This window comes from Athene noctua, chromosome 25 (assembly GCF_965140245.1).
Source record: "Athene noctua chromosome 25, bAthNoc1.hap1.1, whole genome shotgun sequence".
NCBI classification, from domain to species: domain Eukaryota; kingdom Metazoa; phylum Chordata; class Aves; order Strigiformes; family Strigidae; genus Athene; species Athene noctua.
Genome location: NC_134061.1, coordinates 1545647 through 1562160, shown reverse-complemented (window position 1 = coordinate 1562160; position 16514 = coordinate 1545647). Strand labels below are relative to the sequence as shown.

The window sequence follows — 16514 nt, the reverse complement described above, 5'->3', positions numbered from 1 at the left end:
TGTACCAAAGAGATTTATTTGCATGTAAATAAACGTGTTCTTTGCCATATTTCCAAAAAAGTCGAAAGTACACTCTACGTCCAAAAAGAATGCAAAAGGAGCCGGGATTATTTACAAAAAAAAAGCAAATTTCCACACAGGTATTTACATCACCACCATTTAGGAAAGAACCATTTTCTTTTAATCTCCATGTACGCTTCACCACCTGAGATTAAAAGGTTTGGCTTTTATTTTGTTTACACCTTTTTATCTTTCCAATACTGAAAGATGTAAAATAATCATCGAGAATAAGCAAAAATATTTTAAAAATAAAACATTTCTCAGAGACCAAGCATTGACGGGTCAAAACGTCGGCGTAGTCGAGTCCCTCATCTCTCAGCACAGCGACGGAGGCCGGCGCCCGGCTCTGGTCTCTCTCTCTCTCTCTCACATGATTTATTTCACACAAAGGGAAAAGGGGACAGTGCACCAAAATGGGGCAAAAAGCTTTCAAAGTGCTGCCCCGCGGGCTGGGAGCGGCGGCTCCGGCCGCGGTGAGACTGTTCCCTCTCTTTCTGTGCCTTCTGCAGGAGAAATTTAGGATACTGAACTTTGGTCTTGGGCAAGCAGAGAGGAAACGTGTGCAGCTCGTTCCATTAAAATTCATTTTTGTGTTAATGACGAAGCCGAACTGTATTTCCTTCCAACTTTTACTGTTTCATACCGGTAAAACACGATTGATTCATGGCAAGTCCAGCAATCCGTCCCGTCAAACCCCCAGCCCTGATTCAAACACGTTTCTTTCTGAAGGCTGGTTATGCCTCACACCACCCCCAACGGATCAAAGGGCTTTTGTGAAACAAAACCACTTTAAAAAAAAAAAAAAATTTAAAAAAAAAAATTAAGGGGGGCAGAAGGAAACCAGATGACAACCTGCTGGAGCCTGAGCAGGCGTCATCGCCGGGATGCAGCCGCTGTCGCAGGGTCTCCAGATAAATTCATCCAGTGGTGTGTTTCTTACATCCTCTTCGCAGATTCCCCACAGTCAAACGATTCCGATGCTGTGTAAGATAACGTCATTTGCTCCAGGTTCAGACTTTATTTACGATTTTCCTGTTATCTCAGCACGTGAAGATGGTGAGGGGGAAGCTACGGTAGGCAGAGCAAAGGGTGAAGGGTGGAAAATACAAGGGAGAGCACCCCAGAGCCTGGAGCAGGGGGGGCTTTGGAGAAAGTCACATCTCCCACGTTCTGCAGGAGCCCTGGAATTAAACCAAAGGCAGGAGGAAAAGGCGAAAAATCCCTGTAATTAACAGTTGCCACCCTACTGAAAAGACATCGGCCTCACTGCGGCTTTGAATGAGCTGGAAAAGAACCGGCTTGCCTGGGGTTGGACCGAAAATCTCTCCGATTTAAAAGAAACTTAAATCCTTGACGTCTTTTCAGACTGCATCCCCAAACATGGAGTATTATCTCATTCCCATGGGGGAAATCCTGGCCTTTGGGAATCAACAGCAAAATCCAAGGGGAGCAGGATTCTGCTCGGTCTGTAATTCCAAAGGAGATGCGTTCACAGAACTCTCGGTTTCCCACATTCCTCTTCAGTGAATCAGATTTAACTGCTTTTAAAAATAAAACGCTCTCCTGAGTCTCTTTTCCTTTCAGGGGCCACAAGATAAGACCACAGAGGATGCCTGAGTCATGCTCTTAAATTCCAGCCAGAAGGGGAAAATCCATCTTTTAAGGAAATCGCTGCTTCTGCTGCAACTCTTATCCCAGATGAACCAGTTAGGGGCTGTTTTTCCAGCAGTGTCAGTGCTGACACCAGGGCAGGGCTGACTCACTCTGCCAGGCTAACGCCTCCCAGAGAGAGAAGGCAATGCCTGCGCGCATCGCCACAATTACTATCCGAGAAGCACGCTGCAAGTTAAAAGAAAAAAAAAAGCAAAAACCCAAAGGAAACCTTGAAGGGCTCAGCAACAGAAACAGACCAAGAAAATGAGGCCTGTTTCTAAACCACGAATGCACGTGAGCTGTTTGAGTGACACTAATGGGAGCATTCGTGGTGGGGAAGCGAAGCCTGGCTCTAAAGTGTTTGCAGGACTGGGACGCGTGCGGGTTAGAGTCTGTGGCTTTACAAACGCAGCACCAGGGGGTTCTGGGGAAGCTCTGTTTGCCAGGCTTCCGAGGAAGCAATGCTCAGATGAAGACACCAGAGTCCCTTTCCAATTCAGATTTGCTCCAACACACGCCAGAATTTCACCAATTTCATCAAAGCCCCCGTGGCTGCACGTGTGCAGAGCTGCCCAAATCCACGGGCTCTCCCCAAATTCCCAAGCCCCTCTGGGCTCTGCATCACACAATTAAAAGAGACTGAGTGAAAACAAGCAGCACAGGGCATTCAGATGTGGACATAAATAAATAGCCAAAATGAAAGGGAAGTCAAACGTAAACCCACAATCCTTCACCACAGCGACCTGGCACCAGCTGCTGACACCCACCAGAACACGGTGCCCGAGTCTGCAGAGCAGCTCAGCTCAGAGGAAGCTGAAGTTCCCCAGCGCCACGCTGCATCAGGCATTCAATGAAGAAATGCCACAAAAATAAAATGAGAAAAAGATATTTTTGTCTGCTTTCAACCACCCTTTTAAAAAGAATAAAACCCAATCCTAAAACATGACCTAAAATAATCAGTTTAAAACTTCCTAAATAAAAAAGCAACTTATTCGGAATGGGAGGAAGGGCAGAGGAGCTCGGACTCTCCCAGGATAAACCCGTGTTGTTTGCACCGGTCTGGGGGCTGCTCCCACACTTACACTCAGCTTCACACCCATTAACTAACGGGGCTGTTAATACTTATAAATTAAGAAGGAGGGCAAGTGTTGGCAGGAGAAAGGCCACAGTCAGGAACCTGGCGTGCCGAACGAGCTGCTGGCACTCACACTTTCTGTTCAGGCTTTGGAGATCCTTGGAAATACTGTTTTTTTCCTCTTCAAACGCACCCCATAAAAATCAGTGTGGCAAGTTTGCAACGAACTGTTCCTTTCTTCCAATTTCTAGAACCCGCAGGTCCTGCGCACAGCTCATCTTTTCAAGACGCTAAGAAAATTAATTGCCAATTAGAGCAACATCCATGAGATCATCATCTTCCTCCCCGATCAGAAACTCCGGGCTGGCCCGGGACGGGCGCTCGGCCGACAGGATGGTGCTGCTGGCCATGGACAGGGACTGGTCGGCTGAAATTGGGGACTTGGACCAGCTCTCTGGCTTCATGCTGTGAGATTTCTTCTTGTCTCGGTCTTTATCCCGATCCCGATCTCTGTCCCGGTCTTTGTCTTTCACTTTTTTCTTCTCTTTTTTGTGCTTCTTGTGTTTTTCTGAGCTATACTCGGGCAAGGGCCTAATGCCATCGTCAGAGCTGGGGCTGTTCTGGTAGGATTTCTCTGCTATGGAAGAGCCCGACTCGCTCTCGCTGTCGATGTTTTGGGGAGTGTATGCTGGTGACTTACTGTGGCTGGGAGAGCAGCGTTCGTGTTTTGGAGTGGACCCACTGATTAGAGGGGACCCATAGCTTTTGGAAGAAGCCATCTGAGGCCTCAGGCTATCCCCACCTCCTTCCCCAGGTTTCTGCAAAGTTACTTTGGCTTTAATGCTAGGGGAACCACCATCATGTTTGCTGATGATAATTTTGGCCACTCCAGTGCTTCCAACATTTTTGGAATCTGAAGTCTTCTTGGAAGAGTCAACGGATCCTCCAGAAACAGAGACTTTAGATTTCTCTTTGTCACTCTTCTCACGTTTGCCCTGGAACTCGCCTCCGGACATATTGTGCTTGGAGGACATCGTATGGCTTGAGGAATTGGAACTTGGCCCTATCTGTCCATCCATTGGGTCATCTCCACCAGGCCCACTAGTGACAACCCCGTGTTTAAGTTTGTCTATGACTGCAGTCAGAGATGGCTTCTTGTTTCTGCTCGGAGACTTGCCTTTGGAGCTTCCATGCTGGTTTTGAGATGAAGACATGGAAGACCCGCTCGATGAAAAGGAAGAGGAAGATGCTGTTGAAGAATTTGACGACGGAGGCGGTTTCTGTGACATAGACCCGGAGGATCCCATTCCCGAAGACGATTTCATACTTGAGCTTGATCCTGTCCCAGACATATGGGAGCCTCCGGAACCTGAACTGATCGGTGACTTTGCTTTAGATGACGGCGGAGTGCCTGGGACAGGTTTCATGGGAGAAGCAAGCTTGTCAGAACCTCCCGAGGGTCTCGAATGAGACGGAGAGATGTTTGGTTTACTCATGGAAGGGTTCATAAGCGACGATGGCTTTCCTTGAGGTTTCATCTTGGTACTTCCAGAACCGGTGCTGAGGCCGTGTTTGGTGATGGGGGAGGATCCGGGTTTTCCCACCGACTGAGCCGAGCTCTTGGACTGACCCGAACTTGAGCTGCCTTGGCTTGAGTAGAGGCTGCTGCTCATCTTTGAGCCAGAAGACCCTTCTGACTTGCTGCTTTTAATTTTGCCTGAGGTTGAAGAGGAGGAAGAAGAGGAGGAAGAGGAAGAATGGCTATGATGGCTTTTGCTGCTGGAGGAGGTGACAGAGCCACTACTCGTGTACTGGCCATGCGAAGACGGTTTGCCAACAGTCACTGTTCCTTTTGGGATCTGAATGGTTATTTTTGGAATAGGAGGAGTAGCTACACCGGGAGGAGTCTGAGATCTGCCTGAACTCCCAGGAGATTTGGACCCGCCTGTGCTTGCTGGTGGCGTGAAGGGCCTGTTTGATGAACTGTGCGACGGCGACTTCCCGTCCGTCTCCTGCTTCTTCCGCTTTGGAAGTTTCTCTTTACTTTTACCATCGCTGGACGGCGTCCGGCTGCGCTTCCCCGGCTTCCCATCTATCCCGGGACCTGCCATGTTGCTTCCTGAACCGTTGCCTTCCTTTACCCGTTTCTGAGACTTTTCTTTTCCTAAATCCCCTGTATTCAGCAAAGGGCTCTGACCTCCACTGTGATGCTCCATGATGTCAGAGGACCCCAGTGCTTTGCTTGCAGCTGCAATAATACTAAAATCTACCGTATCGGACTGATTGCTCCCCTTAAATTTATTTTCCCCCCCGTCAGCCCCCAAGACTTGCACCCCCAAAGGAGGTAGAGCCTGGGATGTGTAGCCCTTGAAATCATCAGTGTCTCCACTCTGACTACTCTCGTCAAAGTATTCCTCCCCAAAGCCACTCTGGCTCTGACTGTTCAGCAAATCAGGGTTGAAATCTACTCCATCTGGAAAAAAATGGTTTGAAGAATCACTGTTGGGGCTCACAGCAGCGTCTGCTATCAGGTCTGCTGGATCTGTGTACGGGTTCTCACTATTGTTCGTCTGGAAAACATCGGGGTCAAAGAGGGCACTTTGTGAATGTCCTGAACTAGAAGAGTCTCTGACGGGAGTACCGATGGGCGGACAGTCCTCGTTAGTGGCGGGGAGCTTGGAAGCCTCCTCTGCTATATCCGAAAGGATGTCGGTGACGTCGGCCCCGATGCTGTCCGAACTAGAGAGTCGAACCATTCTCTGAATACTGGGCTGCGAGTGAGGTATAGGCTGGGGGTAGGTGGTAGGAGGAGTGCTGCACTGGCTGGGTGCTGGAGTAATGTGGGGGGTGTCCAGGGTATCTGCAGTCATGTTGACATCAAAAATGGGATTCTGGGAGTCAACATCCATTGAAAAGAGCTCCCTCTGGAAATCGTCCTCAGTCTGATGCTTGGGCTTGTCGGCCGGCATGCGGGATTTTTTTTTCTTTTGTTTATTCCCCCCAGGGCCCATTTCCATTCTGGGGGAGCCAGAGGAAGAGTTCTGCCTCTCGAGAGGGCTGCTCCCATACAGAGTGGAGAAATCCTGAGGGGCATTCTCTTTAAGAAGGTTCATGAGCATGGGGTGGTTCTTGGTGTTGCTTGCTGGTGAGGATACTGGTGGTGGGGTGTGGTGGGGAGGGGTTGGACTTGAGCCAATGGTAGAGCCCACATTCCCTGTGATCTGCAACAAACTAGTGAGAATAGGGTTCTGAGACACTTTGCTGAAGTCCTCCCCATGGCCCACCGAGTCATGCCTCTCTTTCATGCTTATGCTCATGTTAAACAAAGTAGTGATGGGCCCCCCAGGAAAAGTGTTGGTTGGGGTAGTGGTACCACTCATTGGGTTGCTGCCTGTGGTCATGCCATACCCTGGGCTGCTGGCTGGGGGAAGGTTTTTCTTCACCATATCTTCTACTGTCTCTGCAATGAGGGACAAGGCCGGCGTGTCGGCTTGAATTGTTTCTGCTTTTCTGCGAATTGCTCTCATGGTGACAGGAATGGACATACACCTGCAAGGCACAAGACAAAGGGGTTAGTGTGCATTTTGCTGCCCTGTGGCAATGCTCGCTGAAGACGTTTTAACAGCTTCATCAGACACAAGGCAAGCAGCAAGGCTCTTGGGCACAAGAGAGCAACAGGTCCGGGCACTGGAAATGCCCTCCTGTTCTGCCTGTATTCACACTTATCCCATCACGAGAGACAACTGTGCCTTTACACACTGCCCTGCAATCACAAAGGGAGAATTAATCAATCCATTAACTCTAACAGCTGACAGATCACGATCTTGTAGTTAAAGCACAGGACAACAATCTGGGTTGCTACTCTGATTCTGCCAGAAAACACCTTTGCCTGAGCTTGACAAACCTGATTTCCTGCAACACTGTCAAAATCAATGATAGTGCTGCGTTCTACTCAAGGACGAGCCGATAATGTTCTGAAAGAAAAAAACAGCTATTCTCACTCACAATGTCTGTGCTGTGCCCTGTTAACACTGTGCTGTGTTCAGAATGGTGGCTGAGGCAGAGGAACCTTGGTAAAAGGCCTGTGCAAATGACAATCCGCAGGGGAGCTCTGCCACATTTCACAAGGCTTGGAAAGCAACAGCTTCCAGGAGGAGGCATGAGCAGGGCGGCACCTCAAAAATAAGTGGCTGTGGTTGAACGTCTGGAATGGAATTTCCAATGGGTCTCCAAGCTTTCTTCTCTTCCAACCAACCACTGCCAAAACTCACCCGCAGACAGAACGGCTCCAAAAATAGGAGAGAGACCCCGAGTTCACCTGTATGATCTGGAGTGAGGGCGGCACAAAACCATCCAGCTTACCTTTGAACAACTTTGGCAATGAAATCATCTGTACAGATAAGAGCATCAGACAGCCCTTTGTACAGCTTACAGTTCACGTGAGTTGAGTCTTGCACATCCATCACCACTAAAAGAGAGAAGGTGTTTGGAAGAGATCAAACTCCTGGTACCGGTGGAAGAACACCTTGTCTTCCTTCCCATAAACACGCTCACGCTTTTACCGAGTCCACTTACCACACACCAGAGAGTCATTCACAGGATGCTGAAAGGACACACTAAAGCAGGAGTCAGAGAGAGGACAAACTTCAAACTGCAGGATCCCAGGAGAATCTGAAAGACACGGGAACTGTTAAATTAGGGAGCACGGGAGATGAACCAGAGGCACCAGCTCAACACCCTCATACAGAAGGAATAAAAAAAAAAAAAAAGGAAAAGAAAAAATGGAAAGCAGCATAAGTCTCATTTCTTATTGCTACACCTGGGAAAATTACCCAGAGTTTCTTATTCTCCACACGTGATGCAGTACCCACCTTCTTTTAAAACTGTTCTCTTGACACAGCTGCCAATCAGCGTGTTGTAAGCCACCTGATGTCTGATCAAACTGAGGATGAGCGGGACCCGCCCAGGGTGCTGGAAGGCGATTTTACTGATCAGAGTTCCTTGAAGACTTCGTCCATCTGGGAGAGGAGCATCTTTGTTCAGAAAGTAACAGTGCTGCTGTCCTGGAAGAGCCTGACAAACAATTTCTGCTTTACTCCAATTCCTGCTGGGTACAAGGCAACAACAGACATCTAGGAAGGAAAGAGCAGGCCCCAGATCCAAGTGACGCCAAGGCACCTTTCCAGCTGAAAACAACAAACTATGAAGACACTTTCCTTCCAATCTGAACAAGGAAAACACTCCTCAGAAGCAGTACTGCCAAACAGTATTCACTGTCCCCACTAAACCAGTTTCATACGGTGTGGCATCCCTTCTGAGGGGAAGAGAAGTCCTCTGAAGGCGGTAGGAGACCAGTCACTGACAAATTTAAGAACTAGGATTTCTCCCAAAGCGATGCCATTCAGCCACACCCTACAGCCCGAACACGGGAGGGACGGGACCCAGGAAGGTGCAGTCCAATACCTCTGCTGTCACTCCTGCAGCTGCACTTCAACACCAATGGATTTTTCATTACCTAACTTTCCTAATCACTGTGGTCACGTCTGCACCTGAACTCTAATCCTTGGAGCTTTTGCCTATGAATAAATGCTGTACCATTTTCCTTTACTCAAAAGACATCAGAAACAGATGAAAAACCCCCAACTGCTCATCTACAACCATAACACCCCTGGTTGTAACCACATACTTACTGCATAGAAGCGCATATTGTGGTTTAAAGGTAGAGGATCAGCCTCCTTGGATAACTCAAACTGGGTGATCAACTCATACAAGGGTACAAACGTTGGTGGCGTGTCGAACAATGGAATACCTGAGGGAAGAGGAGGGCAAGAACGATGGCACCGGGGAGCCGGAAGGAAATGGTGGGGCAGAGAAGGCACAGTGAGAGCTTTACTGAAAACAGCACAAAACCTTGAGCAACTTTTCTGGCGCACTTTAAAAATTAACAGCAGTTTCTTAATAAAAATCTAGGGAGTATCTGACCAATGTGCAACCCACCTGTGCAGCCCTGAAGTTTCTGGATGAAAGCTCGAGACACTGGAATGGGACGAGGGAATTTCAGGAAGAAACAAGCTGGTAAATCCACACTGTTGGCACTGGTGATTGATGAGAAAGACGGAGTTCTGCAATATTGGGGCAATACAGGATCTTATTAGATGCAGGGCATCACTCTGTACAATTTACTGGTTGCTCAAACACAAACAGATTGTTACACCTTCTTAAAGACACTGCTCGGAAGCGTGTCACATGCCTGAAACACTATTTCTTGGCTTGAAGACAGCACATAAATGCTTTATGTCGGGTCATCTCCCCACTCTGGCTTCAAGAGGGGACTCAGCCTGCATCTAGAGCAGGCCCAGCCGGCGCGTCCCTCGCTCACCCTTTGCTGTCCACCGGGTGCGAGCCCATGATCAGGGGCGCGATGGGAAGTTTGTACATAGCCATGGTCCCCTCCACTGTCACTGACACGTTCATACCCAAAGAGCGAGGAACTGCGAGAGGCAAGGAAAGAAAACAAACAAGCTGATGGCAAAAAAAAACCCCAAGGCGAGCTTCAGGAATTAAATATCGCTGCGGTGGAAGTATCTCATTTTCTCCACAAGGCAATTTTCAGCGTTCAGATGGACTATGGCCAACCTAGTTATGCTACCCAACGCTCTACTTTTCTCTGGCAAGGTAGACCTACTGCATAATTCTGAAAAGATATTCCAAATACATTTGTTAAGTTTATAGTATGCTATTTGTGAAGCAAAACAAATAATGATTTTGGACAATTTCACCCTCTTCTTTCCTGAGACCAGTCTCAATTTTAATTAGTGCTCGTTCTAGTGAGAGACAGCATCTGTGTACATGCAGAAGAAATAACCTTCCAGTAAGACTGTTAGAGACACAAATATTGCCCCAGTAAGATAAATCCCATTTTAACAATGAAATTCACCCTAAGGAAAAAGGCTCTGTCTGGAGACTGTCACCCCACCACCCTTGGCAGGTGTCCAGTTCAAACTCCAGAACAGCCCCAGGGTGTGAGATGGGCGACCAAGCCAGCACTTACACCTGGGCTCATTGAACCCGCGTCCTCTCTGAGTCAACCTACGATTTCCCTGTATTACAGGGTGACAGCAGAGGGGAGCTACACTTGGAATTCTGCTTTCTTCTCGCCTTCAAGCAGTACTAGTCCACACCAGCTTCTCAAGCTGACCTACCATTGTTCTCATGCAAAATAACAGAGGTTCCGGTGCCATCTTCAAATAAATCATAGGGCGAGACATAATACTTGAGATTCATCAGGAGACCTGCGGGAGAGAAGCTTCTGAACAGGCGTCCCGACGACACAAGTCCACCCGATCATTATTAACCCCTGTCACCACGTTGTATTTGCACTGGAACACAGCACGTGCTGTGCAGAGCTGCCAGTGCACCTTGAGAGAATTGTTTCTCTGCTGTCAGGCACAGACGTGGCCATCTGCCGTAAAACTACCGCGTGTGAGAAGCTGCTGCCTTTCTGGATCACGTGGGGCTTACAAATACTCAACCACCTTGTCCCTCTTTTACTCCCCCTCCCTTACTGCCCCTGGTTAACACGAAGCTGACATCCATAAAGAGGACGCTGAACAAAGTAATTTTTATTCAAGTATTAATCAAAGATACCTCCACTCCGGGGGGTGAGATAGCCAACACTGCCATGAAGAATCTTGTCGAGGGGATTTGCGTTGGTGGCTTGCCTGCAAGAGAGGCAATCACAGCTCTGTAACAAGCCGGAGTCACACCTGAAGCCAAAACTCCTGTGCTGATGGCAGTCTAAGATTTTAGCTCAATATACACACTTCTCGGTCACACAGAGGTAGCGATCTTAAACCTTACACTGTTCTAGGCAAAACAAAAGCTACTTTACTCTCTACAGCATGGAGGGTTTATCCACTGAATCTACTGCAGTGAAAACTGGTCAAATGTTTCTCTAATTTCTTACTGTACCAATTTTTTTCTATCCCAGCCAAAACCAGCACAAACGTGTTACCAGTGATCCATCTAGTTACAAACTTTCTACCTTCCAGACTTCCTTCCAGTTGAATTCTGCAGTTAGAAAGGAATTGTGCAGAAAGCTCCAAGCAATTTTTCTCTCTCTAGAGACATATATATCATTCCCCTGCTAGCACAGGCCTTCTGTAGCCTCAGCATTGCACTTCCTAGCAATAATGTCAGATTAGAGAGGCACCGGTGTGACACGTCCCGGCTCTGCGATACTTGGGACTTGCATCTGCCAACAGGATGCAGCGTTAAGTGAAAACAAACCAACAACAGAAACCCACAAACCCTGTAGGCATCCTTACCAATACATCCCAGCCATTTTTGAGAGATCCAGCTCTAAGGACTGCAGAGCCAAGTACATTTTCGTTTTAAGTTTGCTGGAGAAAAAAAAAAAACAACAAAACGATGTAAGAAAAACTGAAAGGAACTGTGCGATGAAATCCAGCTCACAGAACACTGCAGTACCTGCCATCAGACTGAGCATTTAGAGATGACAAGTTTTCTTTCTGCATTCCCACTTCACGTTAAACCCATCCTCCCTACCCGCCACGTGCACATGCGAGCCTCGCCGATGAAGTCAGTAGGATCACCCACACAAAGGAAATTTAAGCACAGAACTAAAGGCTTGTGGATTCGTTTCATTTTATATATGTGGTTGTAAAGACATGTAATACATATTCCAGACTTACTTATCTCCTGGCAATTTGTACAGGTTCACAAGCCCCCTTAGATGCTTAGAAAATTCATCAAAATTTTTCTCTCTGAAAGGAAGAAGGAGGAAAAGTCACACGCATTCAGATTCGTAGCAGATAAGGTTTTGTTTTAAACAACTCTATTACTACAGGCACTAAGTCACTTAAGAAAAAACTTTTGCTGCATGAAAGCTACAAAACAATGATCCAGCTTTAATGATTCTGATGAATGTTGTGCTGTGGCTTCCAAGAGAGCACGTACACCCAGCAGTCAGAATCTGAACCAAGGGCAGAAAATCCCCTGGAGAAGTGGAGAGACTTTGTGGGGAAGGAACAGTTACGAAACACTTTGCATTTCCGGATATAAAATAGTCTCAGACTGATACTGCAAAGAGAAGCCTGTCAGAAAATGCCACAAATGACTCTTGCTGCTCACCTCAGATGCTGTACCAACTCTGGACAACTCTGAAAAGCAAAGAACATACAACGATATCAGTGTCGAATGCAGCAATTTCAGTCTTTGTGCAGCACAGCAACTGTAAAATATTAGGACAGTAAAATTTCTGAGCATCAGCTTTTCGGAAGAAGCAATAAAATGCTCACAACTACACTTTGCTATGGTTTCAGTTCTGCTCCTCAACCCCCTCTGGGACAAATTCAAGCAATACTCTTTCCTCTTAAGCAACTGATTTTGAGATAAAATTGGGAAGCCTTAGGCTGAAAACCTACAATCTTACAGAGAGATACTAAAATTGGCCTGTTTTCAGAAGAGTGGCTAGGCCAACGTAAACAGCAAGTTCAAACTCTCACACACGTGTGCAGAAGGGAAGCAAAGCCATTTTCTTTCAGCATTCCACGCTTCGGTATTTTCCATTCACAGATTTAAGTTGTGTAAGACTAATTTCCCTATCCTTCCTCCAGAAATAAAATTCTCAGAACCACAGCGATAACTTCCTCAGTTATAAAACCACTCGGAGAAAAAGAGAGACCATCAGATGAAGGGTCCTTGCACACACTATTGATCAGATTAACCCAGGAGAACAGACTGCTCCGTGGAGGCTTTCACCTTCCGCTAGAACAAGCGGCAAAGGAGTAATGCTGCGTCTAGGGGAACATTCACCACCACCCATTTCCTCTGCTCAGACAAAAGGGACCCAAAATGCAGTTTGAAAGACACAAAGACATTACCCTCAGCTTTGTCAGTAATACATACCACAGGGTTTTCTCCATGGTGAGCCACCTTGACATCACACAGCAGCCCTGTGGGATCTAACTGCACTTCCACGTAGAACATGTCTGAAGTGATGTAACATTCAGTGCCGTTCGCACTAAGGTGAGATCCAAGGCTTACAAACAAAACAAAACAAAAATTGCTCTGAGATGCACACAAAAAATAATCAAACCCGCCGTGAGATTACGACGTGTACAGATAAACAGGAAAAGCCTCTGCCATAAAATAAAGGAGAGGACCTACCCATTTTGTCTGGCTATAGACTCCAAGCGATCTGTCATGGCAGGCAGAGAAGATACTGGATGGAGAAAGCAGAAAACAAGCCTTAGTGAAATGATTTGACATTTCCCCAGGCGTAAGACGTCAGCATTAAAACCAATCTCGAGTAGTTACTCCCTCACATGTCTGCTCACACCTTCGCATGTGCAACTACACACATTATCTGTACCCAAAACAGAGGCAGAACGATTTGAATAGAGAAAACCAAACGTTCTCAGAACTGCAAAGAGGGGACGGATGTTTTTTTTCCACGAGTGGAATTCAGGCGTGGGCCTTTCCAACAGTAACAGGGGCAACCTCGAGTGGTGCTGCCTGGCCCTGAGACACACGTGCTTACGTAAAGGAGAGCACAGATCTGCTAGGGAAGCAGTGCAATGGGCTAGCAAGAACCTTGCTTGCTTTTACAATCTGGAGGATTTCCACAGCACATCACTGTGAAGCAGTTTGTAAAGCGCAGGCGCCGAACGCACCAACCTTTTAACGCCTTCTGCAAAGTCTCCAAACAGCTCACCAGGTGTTGGTGCCCCCCAGAGTTCATCACAACTCGCTTTTCCTTAGTGAGAAAGAAGAAAAACATCCTTTTTCTGTATCACTCAGTAAGAGGGAATTATTGCAACATTCGATCAGTCAAGTGAAGTTTATTTAGGTAATTAAAAGCAGATTAGATTTCATCCCAAAGTTACATCCTCACTTTGATTCCTGTAGGAGAACAGTTTGGAAGCAGGTAACAAAGGCAGGCCTGGAATTTATTTATTTTCCTTTAAGCAACTTGTTCATCTGGAAGAACCAACCGTAGCAACTTTGTAAGAGGCAGAAGCCAAGAGTTATATAATAACGAGACAGGCAAATTTTTAACACCACAATATATACAGAAGCCTTTGATGTAGCTCTCCCCTGCCTCCTGCTCCTCCTTCCCCGCACCCAGAGACCAGTATTTCAAACCCACGTTTGACTAAGCCAACACAGAGGTTTGAATATCACTGAACAGGGAGCACGTTGCTTTACAAAACACAACATCCTGAAAGAACAAGTGGCAGAACGGTTTGGGTTTCTCAGCACTGGCTGAAACCCCAAGTTTGAGCCTTTTCCTGGCGCTGGGCTGACAGCTGCCCGTGTCAGCCAGGCTGCAGAGGGGGAGGCTGGAATTGGGGAAGGCGAAGGCCCATCAGACAGGAAGGGTACAGACATCGCTCCCTCCCCGGCGCGCTGCGGGCTCTGAGAACTGGCACACCTCAGCCACGCTGGCCCAGGAGGAAGGCAAGGCCTGAACGAAAGGTAAAGCACTTTGTGGAGATCTAACAAACCGACAGCAAAATGATTACTACAGAATCTTCAGAAGCCCTCCTACGGAGATCCCAGCAATTCTCACCATGACTTGACGGACTAACTTCATGGTTTCTGTCCATGGTCTGTTTTGGTTGTACTTTGCGTGAAGTCTTTCTAAGAGGGTACTCATCTTATTCAGCTTCTCCGTTTCTGTAAGACAGAGGAATATTCAGAAAAGAGAACGCGACAACATTTGAAGTTTTATAAATAAAACAGCTTGGCTGTTGTAATAGAAACACTTCCCACCTTTAAGCTAAACACGATCTCAAAAAACTTATTCACTGCTGGTTTATCCCTGTGACCTAGAGCTTAAGGCTGAGCAAACATTAAGGATAAATCACAAGCTGTCAAACCCTAAAGGACCATAAAATGCCTACAGGCCTGCTGGGAAAAGCCCAGCTCCTGTTCTGCACGGACTGTGAACGATGTGGCCCCATCAGATTAAGTTTGGGCATGACAGAAATTTATCAGGGCACCATCTGAAGATACAACAACACAGTCTCAAGACGAAGCTTCCCCGGGAGAGGAAATGGAGAGAGTAGAAAACACTGTGTTAAAGAAGCGAGGTTAAATTTCATTTCCCCGTCACTGTTCACTCCTCCCACTCTCCAACCTCTTGTACAACAAAGATTTTAAGACTCTTCCATCACCAAAAACCTCAACCAAATCAGTCCAACTGCCAGTTGTCACAAATTCTCTGATCAGACACACTCCTCCCTCACCAGGTTTGAAACCCGAAGGCTGGGGTCTCCTCAGTGCTGCTCCAGAGCCCGGGCACGGCTCCATCCACTGAGAGCCAACGAAGCAGTGGGCGACTGGAGGGGTCACGGATCTCTACCAGCCTGGAACCTACTCAGCCTTTACAAAACACTTCTCATATCCCACAGACTCCCAGACCTGTGCTTCTACAAGCTCATTTCTGTAGAGTTTAGAAAGTTCCAATGTTATGAATAATACCTCTCTGATGAGAGAAAAGGAATACAGGATCAGTGACTAAGCAAAAAACCTAGTGTTGGACAACTGGGCTAAAAAAGTTCCAGGATTAAACCGTTCATTTTTCCCTACTATCTAGCTGGACACAGGCACAGAGAGAACTCAGGATTCAGGACTACTACAATTTTGTCTTTTTTTGCCAAGAGACAGCTTTTTCTAAACTTGCATTTGTCAAAGAAATCTCAGCGGACATCACTGCCAAAACAAACCCTGGCACTGGTGGGGCCAAGGCAAACACACGTCTACGACATTGCAACTGCCACAAGCAACGCTGGAAGCCCTCACCCACAGAAGGGTTTGTTTCCATTACTGATGCATGTACACCTTATAAACCCAGTGCTGACCCCACCAAATCCAAGTGTAAGAAATAAATGTTCGCCAGACGTTTTTCAGACACTTTATACCTCTCAGCTACCTTAGAATCACAGAGTGCTTGAGGCTGGATGTCACCTGGGGTCCAAGCCCCTGCCCAAGCAGGGCCAACTACAGCAGGTTGTCCTGGGCCCTGTCCAGATGGATTCCGGACATCTCCACCACCTCCCCGGGCAGCCTCAGAGTGAAAAAGTGTTTCCTGATGCTCAGGTGGAGGCTCCTGACTTTCCGTTTGGGCCCGTGGCCTCCGGTTCTGCCCCGAACTGAGCCGGGCCCCCTCTGCTTTACTCCCTCCCTCCAGGTATTTATGAAATATGATAAGATGGCGTTAGGCCCAGGGACAGGGAGAGTTCTGCCAGATCTCAGCACAGTGAAGAAGCCTCACGAGGATATCCGCCTTTATTTCCCTCAAAAATGGAACCGCTCCGCAGCCGGCACGAAGCCCCAAGCTCCGGCCGGGGGAGCGAGTCACGGCGCCGGAGAAACCCCGGCACGGTGCCACGGGGCGCGGGCTCCTCACCCCCGCGCCGGCCCGCAGCCGCCTTTCGGGGAGAAACAGCTCAGCCCCAGCTCGGCGACCCCGGGCCCCCCCCACCCGTCTCCTCTCGGGGCCGGCGGGAAGCCCCGAGCGCCAGCCGCGCCCCTCCGGCGCCACTCACCCTCAGCGCCGGCCGGCGCCGCCTTCATGGCGCGGGCGGGGACGCGCGGCCCGCCGCGGGCTCACGTCGGGCCGGGAGCGGGGCGGAGGAAGGGCGGGGAAGGGGAGCGGGGAGGGGGGGACGCGGCGGCCGGGCCGCTGCTCGCCGGC

General features: G+C 48.1%; 1 protein-coding gene across 1 annotated transcript; it reads right to left on the bottom strand.

The window, feature by feature from the left end:
• Nucleotides 1-4: 4 nt before the first annotated feature.
• Nucleotides 5-16504, bottom strand: MED1 (mediator complex subunit 1). Its single transcript, XM_074926656.1, has 17 exons — nt 16366-16504; nt 14385-14491; nt 13490-13568; nt 12980-13034; nt 12719-12851; nt 11942-11970; nt 11503-11574; nt 11116-11190; nt 10436-10509; nt 9991-10080; nt 9168-9279; nt 8786-8910; nt 8479-8597; nt 7660-7861; nt 7364-7459; nt 7151-7256; nt 5-6337 (listed from the first exon to the last, which is right to left on the bottom strand). The coding sequence occupies exons 1-17, from the start codon at nt 16391-16393 to the stop codon at nt 3088-3090; spliced, it is 4752 nt and encodes a 1583-aa protein (XP_074782757.1). The 5' UTR covers nt 16394-16504; the 3' UTR covers nt 5-3087.
• Nucleotides 16505-16514: the final 10 nt, after the last annotated feature.